This window comes from Bufo gargarizans, chromosome 3 (assembly GCF_014858855.1).
Source record: "Bufo gargarizans isolate SCDJY-AF-19 chromosome 3, ASM1485885v1, whole genome shotgun sequence".
Lineage (NCBI taxonomy): Eukaryota > Metazoa > Chordata > Amphibia > Anura > Bufonidae > Bufo > Bufo gargarizans.
Genome location: NC_058082.1, coordinates 374,980,021 through 374,993,634, shown reverse-complemented (window position 1 = coordinate 374,993,634; position 13,614 = coordinate 374,980,021). Strand labels below are relative to the sequence as shown.

The 13,614-nt window shown below is 41.7% G+C and overlaps 1 protein-coding gene across 2 annotated transcripts in view; it reads right to left on the bottom strand.

Annotated features, from left to right (window-relative positions):
* ITPR3 (inositol 1,4,5-trisphosphate receptor type 3) overlaps window positions 1-13,614 on the bottom strand; it is a 498,562-nt gene that overhangs the window by 382,656 nt on the left and 102,292 nt on the right. For both annotated transcript variants that reach the window (XM_044288135.1, XM_044288136.1), the window contains exons 7-8: window positions 13,071-13,154; window positions 2,662-2,808 (exon numbers count right to left, since the gene is read on the bottom strand). In XM_044288135.1, coding sequence (XP_044144070.1) covers window positions 2,662-2,808; window positions 13,071-13,154 — 231 coding nt within the window. The remainder of the gene's footprint in view (window positions 1-2,661; window positions 2,809-13,070; window positions 13,155-13,614) is intronic.

Below are 13,614 nucleotides of genomic sequence, written 5' to 3'. Positions count from 1 at the left end.
CCTGGTCTGCAACGATTATGATGTTGGTTCTCCTCAACCATTAACTTTTAGCTCATAAATGACACACTGCTAATATCAGCATTTCTGTCACTATTTTATGCTGCCCTCAGTGAGGTCAGCAGACTGTTGATGACAGGTTCCTTTTAACAATATTTTAAAGTTCCACTGGAAAACTTCAACATGTGATTATCAGATTGCTTCTCTCAAGATGAATTAGTATTGAAGTCTATGAGAAATGTAATATGTTCCTATGGAGCAGGTAGCTGTAGCAGCCTCAGATCCTTGAAAGGGACCACGCCTGTCACAGGGAATGAACAGCTTCCCTGATTGTTTCTAGGGAGAACAGCTCTCATATGTTTTATCGCTCATATGTCATGATCACATGTGACCATGGCATCTTAGGGGATACATTTCTCTCAAGAGGGGTCTAGATGTACAGTACAGACCAAAATTTTGCACACACCTTCTCATTCAAGGAGTTTTCTTTATTTTCATGACTATGAAAATTGTAGATTCACACTAAAGGCATCAAAACTATGAATGAACACATGTGGAATTATATACATTAACAAAAAAGTGTGAAACAACTGAAAATATGTCATATTCTAGGTTCTTCAAAGTAGCCACCTTTTGCTTTCATTACTGTTTTGCACACTCTTGGCATTCTCTTGATGAGCTTCAAGAGGTAGTCACCTGAAATGGTTTTCACTTCACAGGTGTGCCCTGTCAGGTTTAATAAGTGAGATTTCTTCCCTTATAAATGGGGTTGGGACCATCAGTTGCGTTGTGGATACAAAGCTGATAGTCCTACTGAATAGACTGTTAGAATTTGTATTGTGGCAAGAAAAAAGCAGCTAAGTAAAGAAAAACGAGTGGCCATCATTACTTTAAAAAATGAAGGTCAGTCCGTCCGAAAAAATTGGAAAACTTTGAAAGTGTCCCCAAGTGCAGTCAAAAAAACCATCAAGCGCTACAAAGAAACTGGCTCACATGCGGACCGCCCCAGGAAAGGAAGACCAAGAGTCACCTCTGCTGTGGAGGATAAGTTCATCCGAGTCACCAGCCTCAGAAATCGCAGGTTAACAGCAGCTCAGATTAGAGACCAGGTCAATGCCACACAGAGTTCTAGCAGCAGACACATCTCTAGAACAACTGTTAAGAGGCGACTGTATGAATCAGGCCTTCATGGTAGAATATCTGCCAGGAAATCACTGCTAAGGACAAGCAACAAGCAGAAGATACTTGTTTGGGCTAAAGAACACAAGGAATGGACAATTAGACCAGTGGAAATCTGTGCTTTGGTCTGATGAATCCAAATTTGAGATCTTTGGTTCCAACCACCGTGTCTTTGTGCGACGCAGAAAAGGTGAACAGATGGACTCTACATGCCTGGTTCCCAACATGAAGCATGGAGGAGGCGGTGTGATGGTGTGGGGGTGCTTTGCTGGTGACACTGTTGGGGATGTATTTAAAATTGAAGGCATACTGAACCAGCATGGCTACCACAGCATCTTGCAGCGGCATGCTATTCCATCCGGTTTGCGTTTAGTTGGACCATCATTTATTTTTCAACAGGACAATGACCCCAAACACACCTCCAGGCTGTGTTAGGGCTATTTGACCATGAAGGAGAGTGATGGGGTGCTGCGCCAGATGACCTGCCCTCCACAGTCACCGGACCTGAACCCAATCGAGGTGGTTTGGGGTGAGCTGGACCGCAGAGTGAAGGCAAAAGGGCCAACAAGTGCTAAGCATCTCTGGGAACTCCTTCAAGACTGTTGGAAGACCATTTCAGGTGACTACCTCTTGAAGCTCATCAAGAGAATGCCAAGAGTGTGCAAAGCAGTAATCAAAGCAAAAGGTGGCTACTTTGAAGAACCTAGAATATGACATATTTTCAGTTGTTTCACACTTTTTTGTTATGTATATAATTCCACATGTGTTCATTCATAGTTTTGATGCCTTCAGTGTGAATCTACAATTTTCATAGTCATGAAAATAAAGAAAACTCTTTGAATGAGAAGGTGTGTCCAAACTTTTGGTCTGTACTGTATTTCTAGAGTGTAATAGTACTACAGGTTATAGTTAGTAGATTACTGGCAAAGGGTCATTGACCCAGGGAGTTATTCTGATTACTAGATTTGGAATCAGGAAAGAACCTTGTACCCTAAGATGCGGAAAATTTGCTTCTACTTCACTAGGGTTTTTGCCTTCCTCTGGATCAGTTTTGCACGATAACAGGCTGAACTGGATGGAGTTATGCTTTTTTCAGCTTTACAGTCTATTATGCTATTATCTTATAATGTTACTATGTTACCCTCTATGGTACTGCAAGAAAAAACATAAGTTCACGGGGTGCAGGAATAATGTCCAGAAAAGTGTCTCAATTTCCTAAAATTTATAATCCTATCCAAAAATACCTGATTGAGGCCAATGGTATTTTTAGATATTAATATTATGTGTGGAGTTTTCCTCCCAAATGCAGTCTGCCATAGACTAATATAAAGGAAAAAAAAATGTAGTGTGTGGCATAGGTTTATGGTTGTATACAGTTGTACTAACAAGTGCAATTGACTATGCTTTTTAGTAGAGCTAGGCAGTGGTTTCACAAAAGATTAAGTAACCCTTATAGCATTAAAAGAAAAGACACAGGCTTCTTACCTCTACTTCCCAGAGTGCATTGGAGCTAGTAGCTGAAGTGGCTGACTGGCGCAGGGTGGTGCGTAGAAATACATGGTGCCGAGATTTATATTCATCACATGTGAGAAACTTCTCTTGCTCAGCATGAAAGAGACGGACCACATCCCCCTATGAGTATTAAACACAAGTTAATGAGTCAGTAAATATGTGCATCTAAGGGCTCAAACGTTTTTTGGGTTCTGTATACGGGCCGTAATTTGATTCACTATACGGCCCTCATACGGAACCATTCATTTCCATAGGTCCGCAAAAGATGCGGACAGCACTCTGTGTGCTGTCCACATCCATTGCTCAGTTCCGTGGCCACGTAAAAATTATGAGGCATGTCCTATTCTTGTCCGTTTTGCGGACAAGAATAGGCATTTCTATATGGGCCTTCTGTTCCGTTCCGCAAATTGCGGGAGACACAAGGGCGGCATCAGTTTTTTGCAGATCTGCAATTTGCGGACCACAAAAAACTTCACAGTTGTGTGCATGAGCCCAAAGAAAGACAAAATAGATATATCTTTGATGGTGACCCAAACAAATTTATATGCCCAGCAATTTATTTCCCAGAACCCTACTTCGCCATATGGTAGACCCCTAGGTTGGACCCCAGTAAGTGCAGCAGAGGTGATGACATTTTGGGGACTCGTGCTGCATATGAGCGTTGTAAAAAAAACAACCATTAGGCAATATTGGAGTTTGGACATTTTCTACCAGACTCCAATTTACAGTCAGACCATGACCCAGAATCGATTTGAGTCAATTCGGAAATTCCTACACTACAATGACAGTGCCCACCCCAAAACGACCCAACATTTGACCGTCTGTTCAAGGTTAGGTCCGTCCTTGACCACTTTAACACCAGGATTGCTGAGGTGTACAACCCCGATAAAAATTTATGTGTAGATGAATCCCTATTACTGTTCAAAGGGAGGATTAGATTCCGCCAGTACCTGCCTAGCAAACGGGCAAGGTATGGCATAAAAATATACAAACTTTGTGAGAAGCTCCAGGTACACCCACAAGTTCTGAGTTTATGAAGGGAGAGATTCCCAGATAGAACACCCAGAATGCCCCCCCCCCCATCCTAGGAGTTAGTGGGAAGATTATGCGGGACTTACTGTACCCACTGCTGGATAAGGGTTACCACCTCTATGTGGATAACTATTATATACAGTCCAGCAATTATGGGTAGAGAATATATAATGGGTCAATCAGTGAATAATAACCAAGTCCAGTAATAGAGATAACCCTTATAGAGAAGAATATAATTTTAATAATAATTATACATAAATGACGTACAACGCATAACTATTTTAGGTAGAGCCACCAGAAATCTGGGTTAGCTAATATTGGGTGGGGAATCTCTCCCTAAACTTACACCCTAAGCTATCCCTCTGCCCAGGGACGGCCCCTAATGGTGGGGACTCCCTGTCCCCGAGCCTTGGCTACCACCTCCTACTGTACCCTTGGTTAGTGTCAGCGGGTGGGTATTGGCCTCAAGGTGGACTCCTATATAGACAGACAGAAAAAACAAACAAAGAAGTGCACTTTATATACAACCCTGATGATGTGTCCACATCAAGAGGTACAAGGTGCACTCAAAGAGCATCTAAAAACACCCTAGTATGATAGTATGGTAGATACCTCAAATACGCCACTCAGTAGGCAGAATCCGACCAAAGGGAGATGGCTTGTTGAATCAGATCGCCTGTATTACATGAGACGTACATTTAATAATCTAGTGTATCCTAAGAGTGAGGCTGAGGTGCCTAGAAAGTACTCACAGTCGGTATCTGCTGCAATTAGTCCTCCATGGTTGATCCTCCTCAAGTCCAATACACTGTCTATCCGTCCAGCCCTACCTTTTAATAGCCCTCCCAATCAGTCCCAGGTGGCACACTCTATGTTGTAGCCTCCGCTAGCCGGTGAAGCTACTGAGTACATGCGTGCGTTCTACTGTGGAACGCATGCCACTTCCGGTCGTTGGACCGCATCACCATTCTGGTCCCATGTGCTCTGCGCTTCATCACTGAGATAGAGTTATGCAGTAACGGACCCAACCTTCTACAAAGAGGAGGGAAGTAGGGTACAGGAATGAATTAGGTTTATATTTTGCACATAGCACATAGCGTTCACCTCCCCATAATTTGTATAGATGCAACTCGATAGCGTGATTCTCAAGTGGTGCAGATAACCTTATATAAGGAAAGTGATCAGAGTGCCACTGTCTGGGGCCAAGTAGGAGGGAAACCAAAAAGTAGTGGGAGGACTAATAGTAGAGAAAAGATCGTCAGAGCAATTTGTATATGCTAGCCCCTCGTGATAAAGCAGGGGGGAGCAAACAGGTATACAGTGAACCTGTTCATGTTCATTGTTTAGGATAATTGACAATTGGCCTAGTTAAAAGGGACATTCAATTTATGATAGCCTCACAAACTAACGGGGATAAGGGAAAGAAAAGAAAGGGAGGGGGGGAGGAGGGAAGGAAAAGAAGGAATAGAGAGTAGGGATATCCCACAAAAAGGCCCTAAGGCCAATCTGGGGCAATGATCATTGATTAAGATAGAGTTGAGGGGCGAGGTACCCAGAGAGTCGACAAACGGACCAAGATATAGAAGGTCCACGAAGGGAGAGTCGTGAAGTTCAAAGGAAACACGAGAAAGTTAGTCGCCCCTCAATTCTATTTTAATCAACAATCAGCATATCTGATGATCCCACACCGTGGGGGAAACACGTTGGGGTTTGCTTTATAATTATGTTTGAGGTATTTACCATACTATCATACTAGGGTGTTTTTAGATGCTCTTTGAGTGCACCTTGTACCTCTTGATGTGGACACATCATCAGGGTTGTATACAAAGGGCACTTCGTTGTTTTTTCTGTCTGTCTATATAGGAGCCCACCTTGAGGCCAATACCCACCCGCTGACACTAACCAAGGGTACAGTAGGAGGTGGTAGCCAAGGCTCGAGGACAGGGAGTCCCCACCATTAGGGGCCGTCCCTGGGCAGAGGGATAGCTTAGGGTCTAAGTTTAGAGAGAGATTCCCCACCCAATATTAGCTAACCCAGATTTCTGGTGGCTCTACCTAAAATAGTTGTGCGTTGTACGTCATTTATGTATAATTATTGTTAAAATTATATTCTTCTCTATAAGGGTTATCTCTATTGCTGGACTTAGATAACTATTATATCAGCATACCCCTATTCAGGTCCCAAACTGACAGAAGTACTGGCTTGCGGCACAGTGCGCAAAAATCAGAGAGGCCTCCCTAGATCCCTGGTAGGGCAACCACTGAGAATGAGTGAAAGAAGGGCTCTCCTCTATGATAACATGCTGGTGTTTAAGTACAAGGACAAGAGAGATGTCCTTGTACTGACCACCATTCACACTAATGCCAGCTCCCCTGCCCCTGTACGTGGTACCACAACCACTACCCCCAAACCAGTTTGTATTCTGGACTACAACAGGTACATAGGAGGGGTGGATCTTGTAGATCAACCTCTGAAGCCCTACAGTGCCACACGAAAAACAAAAGTGTGGCACAAAAAGCTGGCAGTACACATTGTACAGATGGCAATGTGCAATGCGTATGTGCTATTTCATTCTGCAGGCCACAGAGGAGCTTTCCTTCAGTTCCAAGAGGCGGTAATCAAGGCCCTTCTTTTTCAAACCCAGGCCGGGGAGGGTCCCAGTACTTCAGGAAGTTATGGTGCCCGTGTTGTACCAGGGCAAAATTTTCCAGGTCAAGTCCCCTAGACAGCAAGGAAGGGACGGACCAAAAAAAGATGCAGGGTGTGTTCCAAAAGGAGGATTAGGAAAGACACCATTTACCACTGTGAAACCTGCCCTGAAAAACCTGGCTTGTGCATGCAGGAGTGTTTTAGAATCTACCACTCATCCATGGAGTATTAATTTATTTCATATTTTTTTCGGAGACAAGCGTTCACTTTCCACCCCTTGTTGGGGTTTTTCATTTCTGGGGACCTCAGGAAATGTATTTAATGCGACATGGCAGCTAAAATCCATGTCTGTTTATTCAGACCTGCAAAAAACAGTTTTTTGCACTTTGCCTCTAGAGACCTGCTGTGCGCCAATATAGCAGGCTACAAGCACATATGGGGTGTTTGCAAAAAGGGAAGAAAATGGGGAACATATACTGGGGTGCATTTTCTCCTTTAACCCCTTGTGAAACTAATAAATTGGGGTCTGCTAGTAATTTTTCATTTTTACAAATGTGTGCTTTAAAATGTTCGTACGGGGGTGCTCTTTCCGAAATGGGGTCAGTTCTTGGGGTTTTTTCATTTCTGGGTATCTCAGGAGATTTATTTAATGCGATATGGCAGCTAAAATCCATGTCTGTTTATTCAGGCAGGTTTAGCGCAGGACCTGCCTGAACTGAGACCACCTTGTCGCTTGGTAGGTGGGCTTAGATGTGTTTTGATCAAAATTTATTGACCAAGTGTCTCAGATTTTATCAATAGAGTGAGGGCTTAGTCCAGATGTTATGCTTGCATCTATTATTATAGTGCATTATTTTCTGTGACTGCATAAATGTAACTAATAGGAAATGGCCACCTCACAAGAGATAAAATAAAACTTATTTATTCCTAACTTATAAAACCACACCTATAATTGACCAATTGTACATATGAATAGTACACTAAAAAGATAATGACATAAGTATACACATATAGCAATATAAAAGTAATATAAATGTAAAATATCAGTGTGCCTACAATAGTCACGGTCCCTCCTTTATAATAAGCTGCGGAGCTCTCGCAGCTTACAATTTCATATTATGACTGCAATCCTTTATAATTTTCCTTGCAATTTCCTGTGTTAATATGTAGCGGCTTAATGAATGATTTCACGATCTTTGTACAATATTATACACAGTGTCGCTATTGTGTAATTTTTATTACTGATGTATATGTGAAGAATGTTGTGGATTTTATAACAGAATGTAAATCAAATATAGCAATGTTCAAGACATGCTAGTAGAATTCACGGTTCGGTCCAGGTTTTAACTCAAGCTTAGGCTCCTTATAAGGAGCGGTGTGTGTCCCCTTTCTCAACATAATTTTTTGCCACTGAGAAAGAAACCCATGCGGTTTTGAAACACGTCTGGCTATAAGGACTGCATTCCTAAAAATACTGTGATATACCTTCAGAATATCAAATCCCAGATTACTACAAAGGCGATTGGAAAGTTAAAGGATAACTGGATAACTGTCATATATATATATATATATATATATATTTTGGAGTATTGGATTGTGGTGATTAATATCTCCTTGGTGGCCCTATTTAAACTTTTCACTGTGTATTCAATTACCCCTTAATTCCACAGTTTTGTTCTCTGTAATGCCTACTTTTACCTGTGCTTAAAATAAGGTTGCTAGGCATGGTCCGTCTATGTGTTGAAGGACGGAGGACGCAGAAGCATGCAGCCTGCAGGGTCAGATTACTGACAGCCAGGGACTGTAAGTAAATGATTAAAGCCAGGTCCTCCCCAGCAGCTGATAACCGTGCCTGGGCTGTGTGCACTTCTCCCTGTCCCTGCGCTTGGCAGACGCTCCCTCACTCAGCAGAGCTGGAGAAGTAGAGTTGGTGCAGCGCAGACCAAGGAAGGGAGATCTGCCGTCTGCTCAGTGTATAAATGAAAGCAACATGTGGTAAGAGGACCCCTTTGTGCTGCAGGAGATTAACCCTTTAGGGGGAGGGCTCTGGTTACTGACACTTTTGGGGGGCTAATGTTACTAGCTAGTGAGGGCAGGCGGGATTAGCCTCAGGGTGAGGGCAGTGGCGGCCATCTTAACTGAATAGTGAAATTGCAGTTTTATGCAGACTGGTTGCTAAAGGCTGAATCTTATTAAATATGGGGTAAGTCAGTCTAATAGTAACTGATTCTGGAATATCATGTTATTAGTAAATACATATATGAGAATTGAAATTAGGGTCTAAATGTGACAGTTCTCCTTTAAAGTACGCATGCGTGAAGTTTCACTATCGGAGAGAAACAACTCATGGGGCCGTGAGCGTCCGGAAACTCGTACTGCGCAGGTGCGCAGTGTCGCCATCAGCCGGAGATTACCTGAGAAGCTAGCGATGTACAGCTTGAATACGAACAGGTGTCACTCCGCAGATAACCATAAGCATCTGGTAAGAAGCGCGTAGCGCTATACACCACGCGAAAGGAAAGCTATCCAGTACACTACACCACATGTAAAACGGCTAAGTGATATCAATCTACCACAAATATTAGACGCATCTATGTCTGTGTGCAAATATACTGGACACTTACCCAAGCTCCATAGAACTTTTTATTTCACAGTTGGAATTATATCAACACAGGAAATTGCAGCGAAAATTATAAAGGATTGCAGTCATAATATGAAATTGTAAGCTGCGAGAGCGCCCCAGTTTATTATAAAGGAGGGACCGTGACTATTGTAGGCACACTGATATTTTACAGTTATATTACTTTTATATTGCTATATGTGTATACTTATGTAATTATCTTTTAGTGTACTATTCATATGTACGATTGGTCAATTATAGGCGTGATTTTACAAGTTAGGAATAAATAAGTTTTATTTTACTTCTTGTGAGCTGGCCATTTCCTATTTCTTATATACGATTAGCTATGGGATGGTAGCAGGCCGTGCTCTATTCTGGTGAGCTTCCCATAATTGTTTGTGCATATACTGTATAAATGTAGCCATGTACATCAGCAACATTCATTAACATATCATGCAGGATGTCTTATATATTTTATTCTGTGAAAAGACCTATTGTGTGCAAATACTGCAGACTACAAGCACATATGGGGTGTTTGCAAAAAGGGGAGAAAATGGGGAACATATACTGGGGTGCATTTTCTCCTTTAACCCCTTGTGAAAGTGAAAAATTGGGGTCTGCTAGTAATTTTTCATTTTTACAAATGTATGCTTTGAAATTCTATCGCTAGTATTTCTGCCTTCTGTGAGACACCTGTTTGCTGAAAAGTATCCTTTCTACCACTTAAAATGTTCGTACGGGGCGCTCTTTCATTTCTGGGGTCCTCAGGAATTTATTTAATGCGACATGGCACCTAAAATCCACATCTGCCAATTCAGGCCTGTCAGCAAGTTTCATATATTGCCGTTTGTCTGCTGTGCGCCCAAACAGCAGGCTACAAGCACATATGGAGTGTTTCCTGAATGGGGAGAAAATGGGGAACACAACCTGGGGTGCATTTTCTCCTTTAACCCCTTGTGGAAAAAAAAATTGGGGTCTGCTAGTAATTCCCCCCCCCCCCACACACAAATATGTGGTTTGAAATGCTTTCACGAGTATTTCTGTCTTCTGAGAGACACCTGCTTGCTGAAAAGTACCCTTTCTACCACTTAAAATGTTCGTACGGGGGTGCTCTTTCTGAAATGGGGTCACTTATTTGGTTTTTTTATTTCTGGGGACCTCAGGCACCTAAAATCCATGTCTGCCAATTCAGGTCAGCAAAATCCATGTTAGCTGTTTGACTCTAGAGCCCTGCCATGCGCCCATACATCATTTTTTTAGCACATATGGGGTGTTGGCGTATTTGAACGGAATGGGGAACAAAATGTGGTGTGCATTCCGGAATAGAGTCACTTTTTGGGGGTTTCCACTGTAAGGCCATCTCAGGGTGTCTTCACATGCGACATAGCTCCCAAATACCATTCCAGCTAAATCCTCTCTCCTAACCGCCATATGGCGCTCCTTCCACTCTGAAGCCTGCTGTGCGCCCATACATAACTTTTTGAGAACATATGGTGTGTTGTCGTATTCGGGGGAAATGGGGAACAAATTTTGGGGTGCATTTTGTCCTTTTACCCCTTGTGAAAGTGAAAAATGTGGGTGTAAAGCAACTTTTATTGGAAAAAAATTGAATTTTCCATTTTCACAGCCAAGCGTTTCCTAATTCTGTGAGACACCCGATGGGTCAAAGTGCTCCCTATACACCTTGAAATATTCCTTGTGGGTTTAGTTTCCGGAATAGGGTCACTTTTTGGGGGTTTCTACTCTAGGGGTACCTCAGGGTGTGTTCAATTGCAAGATGGCGCCTGTCAATAATTCCGGTGAAATCTGCCTTTCAGAAGCCATTTGGTGCTCCTTTCCTTCTGACCCCCTGTGGTATGCCCATATAGCAGTATACAAGCACACATGGGGTATTGCTGTAATCAGGAGAAAATGGGCAGTAAATTAGGCTACATTTTCTCCAGTTCCCCCTAAAGTCCATTTTTCTGGAAAAAATTGTAAATTTTCATTTTCACAGCCAATTTCATGAATCACTGTTGAGGACAAAGTTCTCACTACACATCTCGAAATATTCCTTGAGGGGTGTAGTTTCCGGAATGGGGTCACTTTTTGAGGGTTTTCATTCTAGGGGTACCTCAGGGTGTCTTCATATATGACATAGCTCCCAAAAGCCAATCCTGCAAAATCTGTCCTCCAAAAGCCCTATGGCGCTACTTCCCTTTTGAACCCTGCCATGCACACATATAGGGTGTTGGCGTTTCCAGGGGAAATGGTGAACAAAATGTGGGTGCATTTTGTCTTGTTACCCCTTGTGAAAGTGAAAAATTTGGGTGTAAATCAACTTTTTGGGGAAACATTTTTTATTTTTCATTTTCACAGCCAAGCGTTTCCTAATTCTGTGATATGCCTGATGGGTCAAAGTGCTCACTACACACTTTGAAATATTCCTTGAGGGGTGTAGTTTACAGAATGGGGTCACTTTTTGGAGGTTTCCTCTGTAAGGCCCCCTTCATATGCGACATAGCTCCCAATTTCCATTCCAGCTAAATACGCTCTCCCAAAGACATATGGTGCTCCTTCCACTCTGAAGCATGCTGTGTGCTTATACATCAGTTTTTGAGCACACATGGGGTGCTTCTGAAAACTCCAGATTCAGGGTAATAGATTTAGATTTAGATACAAATTTAAAATCTGCAAAAAAAAGTGACATTTTAAAATTTTATTCCCATTTTCATTTAATTCTCGTGAGGCACCTAAAGGGTTAACAAAGTTTGTAAAATCCATTTAGAATAGCTTGGGGGTGTAGTTTATTAAATGGGTTTATTAAATGGGTTGATTTATGGGTGGTTTCTAAAATGTAAGCCCCAGAAAGTGACTTCATAACTGAACTGGTCCTGAAAAAATTGGGGTTTGGAAATGTTCTTAAAAATTTTAAGATTTGCTTCTAAACTTCTAAGCATTCTAACGTCCTCCAAGATAATGGGGTCCTCCAAGATAATGTCCTCCAAGATAATGTCCTCAAGACTATCCCAAAGCCAAACTAGTTAGTAGGCACAGTGGTTCCACACTCACTGCCTTTAACACTGTGAAGCACCTAGCTTTTGTTATGTCAGCTGATATAAGGAATTGACAATGTCCTAAAAGATAAAATATCTGAAAACTGAATTACATAATAAATTTGTTATTAAAAACTGAATTAAAATAACACATTCATAATGGGCTTTTCTCACAGGGACTAAAAGTGCAAGGATAGTTGTGCTGCTGGGGCAACTCCCTGGGAAATCAGTGGCTGCCATATATGCAATCGACCCCAACATTTTTGTTGGATGCCAATTAAGCAAGTTGTATAGTTTTTGGAGTTTGGCATGAAATCTGGAAGGTAGTGCCTAGAAGAAACCCTGCAAACACAGGAAGAACATACAAACTCTATGCAGATGTTGTCCCTCGTCGGGTTCATACCCATTACTGCAAAGCATCAATGATAACCACTGAGCCACCGTGCTGTCTTTAAAATCAAATGTTACCACATCATAATGTATGTTAAAGACTATGGGCACTTTTGCAACCATTTTCTATTAATCTAATATGTTTAAAAAATGAAAAAGTTTTACAAATAACGAGTAAAAATATCCTGCCATTGCACATCTCCATGCATACAAATAATTCCTATGTGTAGTCTGATCCCATAGTCATACTGTCTTTCTTCTGCCATACTGCCCTTAGTTGCACGAAAAGAGGAGTAAAGTAAAATATGACTGTATGATCAAACTACACAGATACTACATAATGTAGTCTTTTCAAGTGAATAGGGCAGAGCCATTCTACTGAAGTGAATGGGCATGGCGGAGTTGTAGTTACACTGCAATGTCGATGGCTTTCTCTTTAAACAGCTGAGGGTGGCGGCAGTCAGACCTCTGCTGATCTGATAATGATGATCTATTCTGAAGATAGGTCATCAATATAAAAAGCAGACAACCCCTTTAAGTGTCCCTCTATTTGGTATCAAAGCAATAAGGATGATTATGAGAAAAAAAAATGCTGTCTTGCTTGTTCTGGAAACATGAAAGAAATAAATCATGGATTTCATATTTCTGTTCTTACCCCTTTCAGGACATCCTCCATGTAGTCTTTGTATTGCATGAACAGATTGATCTTCCAGCTGGTGTTAGAATTTAGGGAGTTTACCTTAAGCAGAGAAATTCCAGTCAAATACTAATGCATTACTACAGTCTAACAGCTTAAATGGCATAATGTTCTGTAATATACTTTATGTAGATGTGCCACGAAAACCTCTTGCCCAAATTAACCACTTGGTGCAATGCAATGTACATTATGTTCTTCCCACAAATAACTGTTAGGGCTCAGGCACACAAACGTATTTTATTTCTGTGTCCGTTCCGTTTTTTTTTTGCGGACCATATGCGGTACCATTCATTTCAATGGGTATGCAAAAAAAAAACAGAAGTTACTCTGCGTGCATTCCGTTTCCGTATGTCCGTATGCCTGTTCCGCCAAAAAATAGAACATGTCCTATTATTGTCTGCATTACGGACAAGGATAGTACTGTTCTATTATAGGCCTGCTGTTCCATTCCGCAAAATACGGAATGCACACGGATGTCATCCGCATTTTTTGAGGATCCGTG